Source organism: Melanaphis sacchari, unplaced genomic scaffold (assembly GCF_002803265.2).
Source record: "Melanaphis sacchari strain LSU unplaced genomic scaffold, SCAv2.0 Contig21_pilon_pilon, whole genome shotgun sequence".
NCBI lineage: Eukaryota > Metazoa > Arthropoda > Insecta > Hemiptera > Aphididae > Melanaphis > Melanaphis sacchari.
In genome coordinates, this window is record NW_020271096.1 from 839,773 (window position 1) to 850,538 (window position 10,766).

Genomic DNA, 10,766 nt, shown 5'->3' on the forward strand with positions numbered 1-10,766 from the left:
CATTGCATGAATGAGTTAAATTGGTACTAGTGCTTTCAGTATTTTGTCTGTTTCTTAAGTCAAATTGAGTTAGAGGTAATATTTGGTGTGCTTTTAGACAATAAGTTAGTTTAATTTACTTTTTCAAATAGTTTAGAGAAAATTGTCAAAAAATATTAGTCTATAATTTTCTACATTATTTGGATTACTTTTTTTGTAGATTGGTGTAGGTAATTATTATTTATTGCTTTTTGAAAATTGGTTATACAGTAGAGGCCGCTTATAAGACTCACTTTGGGACCAGCACAAAGTGAGTCTTATAACTGAATGAATCTTATAGGCAAAGTGGAAAAAAAAATTAATTACGTATTTATAAATTTTATTTTACTACATATTTTGCTTTGATTTTAATACATTAACACATATTACATATTACATACTTTATTATTGAATACATTTAATAATCCCGATAAAAAACTAAAAATATAATCGTTATAACTATCGTAGTGATAAATGTGAACTTTTATCTGCGATAAAAATTATTATACGTTATAAGGTATCAACAGAAACTAGAAATAATCAACACGAATATTATTTCATTTTTCAAAACCAATTTTTTTCTAAATTATAACCAAAAAAGTTTATTTTCTACTATTTATTTTACGAAATTTGAGTCTTATAACCGAAGTGTTGAGTCTTAAAACCGATTTTTTTTTAATGTATTTGGATACGTCCGGACCGTTCCAGACGATTTTGAGTCTAATAAGCGACTGAACCTTATATCCGTGAGTCTTATAAGCAACGTCTACTGTATTAACATATTTAATGTTTACGTATACGGTATAACTAATATTTATGTCTTGTATACAATATAGCAGGGATCTTCAATTAATATTTTTGAAAGGCCACATTAGAAATCTAAAAAAGTTTCGCGGGTCATCAAAATTCGAAGTACATATTTTTAATAAATTATATAGTAGTTATTATTTTAAAATTGGATGTACCTACCTACTTTATGAGAATATTATTTTTTATTTATTATTTGCTATTGTTTATAAATATAAAGAACATAATTAACATTACAAATATTTGAAAAAATTTAAAGTAAAAATTAATAATCCACAATAATAACACATAAATGTCGAAATATATGTTACCTATTTATTTTTTGCAGTTTGCAGGCCGGATAAAATTTATTCGCGGGCCGTCATAATTTGGTGACTTCTGGTTATAGAATGTCTTGCGACTTGTTCATATAAGTTTGTTATGAATAGGTAGGTGCTAATATAGTACCTACCTACCTATATACTATTTACAAAAGAGGCGTGTTTTTGCATATATTAAATTTATTATCAGTATTTTAAATTCTTATGTGTAATAGAAACTCATAACGATATTAGGCTAAAGGCTTATATTGATTTTTTTCTACCTGTAATGGTTTTTGAGTACCTACGAGTTTAGGTTCTTCAACAGTTTCATTTATAGCGTATATTCCAACGGGGCTAGGTTAATTGAGTCCGAAATACTATTTTTGTGGTAAACTGAGTTTTGAATTAGTTTCTAAAAAAGCACATTTTCCTTCTCACTTTTATAGATTTGAGACTGCCTGTTATGTTAAAATAACTGGAGTGGTTAAAAATGTGTTTTTTTTTTGTTTTTAATATCTAATATAACTCACTACGTTGTATATACAAATTCAATTCAAATTGTTTTTAATTTTTTTTATTAGATACTGTTTATCGTTACTATGAACATAGTAAAAATGTATTTGATATACTCTTAACGAATTCAAATTTTGAATTTTTTTGCAAATCAGTAATCGATAATTACTAATTGGTGACTAGTCATTAGACGGTACCTACTCATTGAATGTAGAGACTTTTTATTTTTATATTTTTAAATAGGTACATTGTCGTTATTTACAAATTATTTTTTCGAAAAATATTATTACTTGGGACTAAATTTACCTAGTTTTAATATCAACTCAATTATTTGGGACTCAGTTTATCATTCCTGATTCCAACATTATCGACGTGGGCACCCATATATTATTCCCATCAAAATTTGAAATTACTGTTTTCACCAATCTACCTATGGTAAAATTGTCATGTACATATTCAACATTTTTTTTTCAAAATGATAACTTATTAATTTAAAAATACATAATAATGATAAAAAAAAATACATTTTTCATTATATTCACAAGCTGTGTATAAGGTTACCTACCTAACACAGTCACACAGACATACCTATAGAACATGGAATTTTCGTAAATAAATCCATAGGATTGAAACAACATAACATAAAAAAACTCTTTATGCATGCTATAAAACTCTTATCGATCACAACTTATTTTATACATATGTATACAAAGTAAATTGACCTATAATATGAAAGATTATAACAAAAGTATCATATCCTGTAAAATCAATACCTATATCATTACTTGATATCGATAGGTATCGTTTTAATAATTATAAATAATTTACATAGTACATTAATACATACAGATCACAATCACGAGGCAAACAGTATAATCCATAGGCAAGACTTTTCTATTTCCTACAGTATGTAAAATAAAAGTAATTAAAGATATGATTTAACGTCTAAAATATATTATTTTATCAGTATATTCATCTAATTTTAATATTGATAAAAACAAACAAAATATTTTAATTCTTAAAAAAATGTATTTATTAAGTAAGACTCAAACTTTTTACCAATAAATCCAACTTGTATAGACAGTGAAGTAAATAGCATTATTATTCTTATTTTTAAATCCTTAACTTCTAAAAATGAAAACTTTTTAATGATTAATAATATAAATTCAAGTACAATTGTTGTTATGATGTTGCATAATACTTACTTAAAATTGTCATATAAATCATGTAAATTTATTTAAAGTTATAACTTAAATATACTTTAAAAATGATCATATTTATACTTAATTTAATTACATAAAATTGTTAGGTTCAGAAAAAATGTCTTTATCAAAGTCGATATGTATATCATATGTTTTCTGAATATAATAAGATATTATTTTGGAAAATATAGAAGTAAAATAAATTTACCTAGACAAGTAAATTGCCGGAAACAGGTAATTCCTGGGTTCTTCCTGCCATCATATCAGTTGAATAGAATTTACAAGTAATATTTACTGTTATATGCATTATATCATTTCTTTTGGTGTACCTACATATTATGACAGGTGGTTAAGGGTACATAATATCATCAATAAATGTCAAATTATGTTTGTTTAGTCCCTTAAATATGATTGCTATTAAACAGTCCATTGAAAACCTTGCTGTTTATATTAATTATTTCATACTTGTTAAACTTATTGAAATGAATACAATATACTCATTATAAGAAGGTAAAACATAAAGATACATAACAGTTTTTACCTTTGAAAAAATGTAAATAGCTATTTTTAAATTTCATACCATGTTTACAAAATACTAAATTTTAATCTATTATCTTTTAATATACTTAAAATTGAAATTTACTTTTGTACTTCAGCTATTTAAAAAAAAAAAATATGGATGTCATTAATTTTAAATACCGAAGCAGTATACATTAATATGTTAATATGGATACCTAAATAATAAATCACTGTCAATAATTTACTTCTATTGCCATTGCTAAAAGGTGAAGGTTTAAGGGCAGATATTATAGATATTATATAAGATAAAGATTATTTTTGATTATTTACATACATAGGATTGATCAGTATTGTACATAATATCATATAAGTAATTTATACAACTAATAAAAACTTACAATACTTAATATTATATTGGTTATTGGTCTATAATATGTGTTAATAGGTACTTATTACAACTCCCAACTATTTATGAATAAATTCAAGTAGGTATATTTTACTTTGATATTCACCAAAAATAATCTATACTATTTGATTAAAAAAACTGTTAAAGAATTTTAATCAATACTTAATGATAATATTGTATGCAATATATAAATATAGATTACTAGTAGGTTACTATAATATTTTATTTTATTGTATTTACTTCTAAAACAAACAAATAAATAATAATTTTAACATAGGAATAATACCAAATATTCATGTTTCCAACGTGTTGTTTAAAGCATGTAATAAGTAATAAGGTAATATAAGTTACACAAATATAATATGAAATTATTTTTACTTTTTTATTGGTTACAGCTTAAAAATTACAACTTAAAACCATGATAGTTATTTGAACATTTTTTTTTATCTATAATATAGTGTAATAATGTGGTACTAATAAATTAATGTTTTAAGAATTTTAACAAATATTTACATAACTCAGCAGTTTACTGTTAGAGTTTAATATTTCAATCAATTTAAAAATAAAAAATTGTATATATACACACACACACACATATATATATAAAACAATCGTTATTTATTAACCCATTTAATTCTTAAATTACTTATTCAGAACTATTATTTACATTTTTAAAACAAAAAACATACCAGAGTCAATTATTTATTGCTGATTTGCATTCATATTTTACTTAAGGTATTTTAAAAACAATTGATACATACACATACATAAAAGAGTAATATGTTATATTATTTACTAATCATAATTATTATAAAATAAATAGGTATATTATTTTTAAATTTAATATTTTATACATAAATAATAAAACTAATTATATAAATACCAAAATAAAAATAAATATAAATAATTAAACATTGAAATTTCAGTCAACACCACATTTTAAACCCACAAAATAAAATATAGAATGTAATTTATAAATAATATCATAATAGAATAGCCTTATACCTTTTAACTTAAAGAGCTTACCATAACATTATTACATTAAAAAATAGATGTTAAATTTGTATAATTACCAATTCTGAATTTGGTTATTTATTTTCTTCTTCCGGTTTAGGTATAATCTGTTAAATTGAGGAACACAGAATTACTTTTCTATAGTTAGAGAAGTAACCAGATTATATTAATATTACATTTTTTATTTTAGATAAATAAATAAACTTCTCAATATTTTAAATTTTTAAGAGGTAATATGTATCCCAATTTAAAACATATTTTGTCCATCAGTAATTTAAATAGATACATATATTTTTGAATAACTTTGGTTAAATTCATAGGCAAGCATGTGTATACATAATTAGTATTTTAACTGATGTTAATAAAATTAATTATATTAGGTACACCTAATACAGGTCAATTAAATGTTAATAACACTGACAGAGTCTAATTTTAAAGTTGTAGTAGAATCTAAAGAATAAATATATACTTAATTGATTTTAGAAAATTATTTTTTATAGAAAAATAAACATATAGTTTGATTTTTTTCAAATGTTTGATTAATACAAAATAATTCAGAATACTAATAAAATAAAAAGAAAAATATTCCAATTACCTTTAATAAATGCCTCCACCAGTAGGAAGTAGCCTATAATAAGTAGCCATACAGTACTCTGTCTTAGTGCACACAGAAGTTTGACTGAATAGTAAGGCATTTACTCTGAAACATTTGTTTCCCTTCAATATGTTATATTTTGTTTTAAATATTATAATTAATTGCATTAATTGCACTGACTAATATAGTATGTAATATCCAATTCGTAATAATCCGATTGAAATAAATGTTTAGATTAACATTGCAATATTGTTCTTGAATGACCAATAATCTTACATTTTCTGAAAACAAATGGTTTTCATAACATGGAAGTCAGTAAGTTAAACTATGTGTTGATATATATAAAAAAAAAAAAATAACATTTTATTTCTTCAATACGATCTATAATAAACACAAAATGGATAAAACATACTATACTCTACTAAACAAACTGAACGTAGGTACCTAATGGAACACAACATTGATAAAAGCCAATCACTTGTATGGCATTTCTTTATTCTTCAGGTGTTGTTCAGTGAAAAAACAAATATTATCCATCCTGAAAGCATTTATAAGTCAAAATACTTTTTTTCTTGCAAAAAAATATGCAAAAGGATATTTTTGAAAAATGATATGAATATAAAACATTGATATTTGATATAGTGTATTGATTATTATTAACATATAATTAATACACAGTAAATATTTTTATTAGACTTTAACATCCTTCCAGCCCCTTGGGGTTCACACAAAATGTAAAATACAACTACAAATGAATCTCAGGCACCTAATGAAACATGCCAATAATACACAATATTAAATATATTAACTATAATAGTATTGTATAAAATTATTTTATATATTTAATTTATTTGTAAGTCACAGTTTCTCATCAAAGATTTTATGATTAATCAGTTTGATTGTTTGTACCAGTATACAAAATGCAATCCATTGTATTTTATACAAATTATATTGTCAACAACGTGTTTTATATTCAGCTTAGACACCTAATTCCAATTAAACATTAGGTATTATAATTAAGTTACTTTTAACTAGGTATTATAATAACACAACAAATACATGAATAGTATATAGCATAATTATAATTATACAAAATTCGCAATTGAGTTAACTGAAATGGTGAATGCACTCAGTTCTTCATCATTTTTACAACCTTATAATAGAAATAACATCTAAAATAATATAATAATATAATGTATGCCTAACATCTTATTAATAAAATGTCAAATTGTAGTTACACTAGATGGAATTAACAATATATTGTAATAACCTAATCTAGTATATATATATGTATATATATATATATATATATAAATAAATATATATAATATACAAATTAAATATTGATTTTACATAAATAAATAAATATATATATACACACACACACACATATATATTTATAGCCATGCATATATTATATATATATATACATATATATATATATATATATATGAATAGGTATATATTAATTATTAGACTGAGGGGACAAATTATACAAAAAAATTTAACTTACAATGAGGCCATAAATGTGCTATAAATAATGGAACAGCGGGTTAAATTAAATTTATAATTTTTATTTCCATACATCTGTTTTCTAATGTTTTAGTATTTTTTTAGATATATTTACAGAGCACAAATGAGAAAACTTATAAGATTTCAACACTTAAAGAAATCTATTTTATCGGTTGTCACTGACTTTGATACTGCATTGAGTAAACCCCAGCTTGCATATTGGCTGGTGTTGACATCTGTTGTCCATTAGCAGCTTGTCCTGTTCCATTACCCATTTGATATGCAGTGGCATTTGCCATCTGATATGGATATCCAGTATATTGACTGTAAGCAGCGGCACCACCATAGCTGGCTTGCATACCCTGCACATATTGGCCTTGCATTTGAGCATATGGGTACCAGTAATTCATTCCTTGATTATATGCCATATTATATGAGTATTGACCAGTAGTATCGGTACTGGCTGCAGCTTGTGCAGCTAGATTAGCTGCACTATTTGGGTCACCTGACTCTTTACCCCAGAAACATTTAACAGGATGTCCATTAATTTCTGTATTATGTACAGCTTCAATGGCAGTCGTAGCTGCTTCTTTTGTAGAAAACTTAATAAATGCATACCCTTTATCTCGGAATGCTCTAATTTCAACAATTGTGCCAAAGCGTGAAAACACCTGTTCAACTAGTTCTTCTGTTAAGCCTTCAACAATGCCTCCACAGTATACTGTACAGTTTGTAGGACTGGACTGATTATACACATCATCAAATGTTACTGCTCGATAACCACTGTACTTGTTTGGGGCTCTAGGTGGAGGTGGCTTTCTAGTTGACCAATTTGTCCGGATGCTCCGACTACCCAGCCATTGACCATTCATTGAGTTAATAGCATTTTCAGCATCAGATTTTTTTACAAATGATACAAAAGCGTATCCTTTAGACTTTAAAGTTTGAGGGTCGCGTACAATACGACAATTTGAAATCTCTCCGAATGGTGCAAATGCCTCTTTCAGAGTATGTGTTTCAATTTCAGGGCTTAGATCCCCAACAAATATATGATAATGGTTGCTTGTATCAAGCTTAGGCTGATTGCCAGGCGTTGTGGCCCAATTGACTTTCATCTCTTTATCTAAAAAGAGTCGACCATTCATTGCGGCTAGTGCTGTAGCCGCACCCGAATGAGTGTCAAATTCAAGAAATGCATAAGGATCACTGCCTGGCTCACGTATAACTTTGCATGCATTTACTGGACCAATATTTGTGAACAATGCACATAGCAACTCTTCGGTAACTGATGGGTCTAAATTACCAACGTATAGCGTACGAGGATTGCTCTCGTCACTCATTTTATACTGTTACTTATATCGTTTATTTTTATTTTAATAACAAAATAATACTTCGTACGTGTTTCAATAGTAAACGTATTTAAAGTGTTGGTTTACTCACAGACTGTTAAGCGTTTGTTGACGAAACAGACGACTCGTCTCTGAGCGGTTGCACAAACAATGGACGGGCGTATCGTTTTATCCGTTCCGGAAAAACCAAATTGAAATGTACAAGATACACCTATGGTCGGTAGGACTGACGGCGGACAAGGTGCAGATACGTAATAATTAGAGAACAAGCAAACGAAAAAAAAAAAAAAAAATAATAACAATCAAAACACGATTCACTAACGCCTAACGAGATACACCATTTTTTTTCACGAAAAATTATACGTAAAGCGAAAAAGTTCACGTAAATAATGAAAGGTTAAAAAAAAATGTTCGTATCACCACTTTTCACAGTGCCGACGAAATTCGGCGCATCTGGTTGCCTGCACTGGTTACCGGTGGACGACGATGACGAACTGGCCGCGTTTTAGTTCGCCAGTTACGACTTTGGTGGGGAATGTTGTGGATCGAAATCGTTTCGCGGCAGTCCCCGTCCACGGTTTCCCTGAACTCGAAGCAAGGAACGTCGTCGGCGAGAAAACCGACGCGTAGTGTGACAATTCGGTCCTTCCGGCGAGGCGGCACTGCGAACGTCGCTTACGTAATGCTCAGGCGACCGACCGCGCACAGCACAGATAGTGCTGTTTAAATATGGCGGCAAAGAAAAAAACGCCACACCGGGCACACCGCCTCTGGCCCCTCTGGGCCAAGCGGTGACGTTTTGTCTTATGTGTTCTCATCCGAATGGTAGTTTGCTAGCCGGCTAAACAAATAACTTGGTGTTAAAAAAAATAACTGATTGTCATTCCATGTTGTATTTAATTATTACTATTATTGAGTAATAGCTGCTGTCGTTGCTTTAAAGGTATAAAATAATATGTTTTTACAACCTCACTGATAACGATTATACTACCTAATATCGTATAGACATAAGTCATAACTAATAATAATATATAAAACTATATTATTATTATGTCCATGCCGAATATTTACGTTGTATTCTTATTGTAATAATTAATAGGTATTCAATTTCCAATTTAGACTTGCTGCAAATTTTGTTAAGAAGATACTAAATCCGCATATGGTATATCCGTCTTCCAAATTTTGAAACGTACGATAAATTGCAAATTTTCTTTCAGTAGAACTAATGTTGTATTTGTTGTATTATTATCTTAATTTTAAAGCAAACTGACTTATAATCAAACTTAAAGGTAAGCGAACATTATCTCTTCTATTGGTTTTTTACGATATTTTGATTTTTAAGCAAGTAATGAGTAGGGATGTATAATACTAAAATATAAAAATGGCTATAAATGTGACAAATCTCCAAAACTGTATTTCCAAAATCTTTTACAAATATATTTTATGTAACAAAATTATCAGTCTTTCCTACCCAAGCAATATTCTGCTTACGCCACCGAGTGTTAATCACCATGACATTATATAATTATAATATTATTCAATAATTTATTTATGCTACAAATAAATAATAGTGAACACGATACGTATTATAGATATTGTTTAAAACTATCAAATTTACTTATTAGTATTATTATATTTACTAATCGTAAATATTAAGTATAGTTAATGTAGATAGTTTGCGCTATTATTTTTTAAACAAACCTTATTTTAAAAAATAAAAAAGTTCATAATATGTAACCTTGTAGGTAAACCTATAATACATTTCAAAAAGCACAACGGATCATTGACCAATGATCAAAGTTAGTTATACTTATTGTTCTACCCTTGAATATTTGTAAAATATAGTACCTATATCGCATGATAATTCCAATTTGCAATATTATGCTATAAAAAGCATGGTAAGTACATCAAATAGGTAGGTACTTTTCAAATACCTATTATAGTTATTGTGTGATTAGCTGTATAGGTATCATGTGAACTATAATGCATCGAAAAGTGTTAAATATTATGTATAAATCTATAAATTAAAAAATTAAAAAATGCTCAATAAAAACGTCTTCAAAAAAAAAAATAAAAATAATCACTATAATAAACTGGAGCAAAAATTCAAGTTACAAATTTTTAGACTTATTTATTTAGACCAGATAGATCGTAAAAATAAAAATATTTTAAGAAAATAAGCATTAATAGGTACGAAGAAACTACGAAAATATGCAATCACGTGCTCTAACCCGTAATATTTAACCATATAATATGATATATGTAAAATAAGATTTCGTATTTGAACTATAAATAATTCAAAACAAATTTTGGCCAAATCCATTTTTTTATACGGTATAGCAAAAAAAACAAAAAAACATGTAAATGGATTATTAAATTCACAGCCCTGATTCTATAATAAACCTACGATCATCATCAAGTGGGGTTGTTTGGAGTACATTGTAACAAATAAGTACCATGTGAACCAAAAACAGTTTTTACTTTTACCGTAAGTATATAGATGCTATGATATATTATTATATATTATAT

General features: G+C 26.9%; 1 protein-coding gene and 1 long non-coding RNA gene across 2 annotated transcripts; both read right to left on the reverse strand.

Moving 5' to 3' along the window:
* Positions 1-4,675: 4,675 nt before the first annotated feature.
* On the reverse strand, positions 4,676-8,902 carry LOC112594021. Its single transcript, XR_003114626.1, has 4 exons — positions 8,329-8,902; positions 5,821-5,914; positions 5,377-5,481; positions 4,676-4,888 (listed from the first exon to the last, which is right to left on the reverse strand). It is a non-coding gene; the product is annotated as an uncharacterized LOC112594021 (long non-coding RNA).
* LOC112594020 (nucleolysin TIAR) lies at positions 6,999-8,335 on the reverse strand. Its single transcript, XM_025338610.1, has one exon. The coding sequence runs from the start codon at positions 8,226-8,228 to the stop codon at positions 7,065-7,067; it is 1,164 nt and encodes a 387-aa protein (XP_025194395.1). The 5' UTR covers positions 8,229-8,335; the 3' UTR covers positions 6,999-7,064.
* Positions 8,903-10,766: the final 1,864 nt, after the last annotated feature.

What these genes read in the sequence shown, in the direction of transcription:
- LOC112594020 (XM_025338610.1), bottom strand. Translation starts at nt 8,228, where the DNA reads ATGAGTGACGAGAGCAATCCTCGTACGCTATACGTTGGTAATTTAGAC.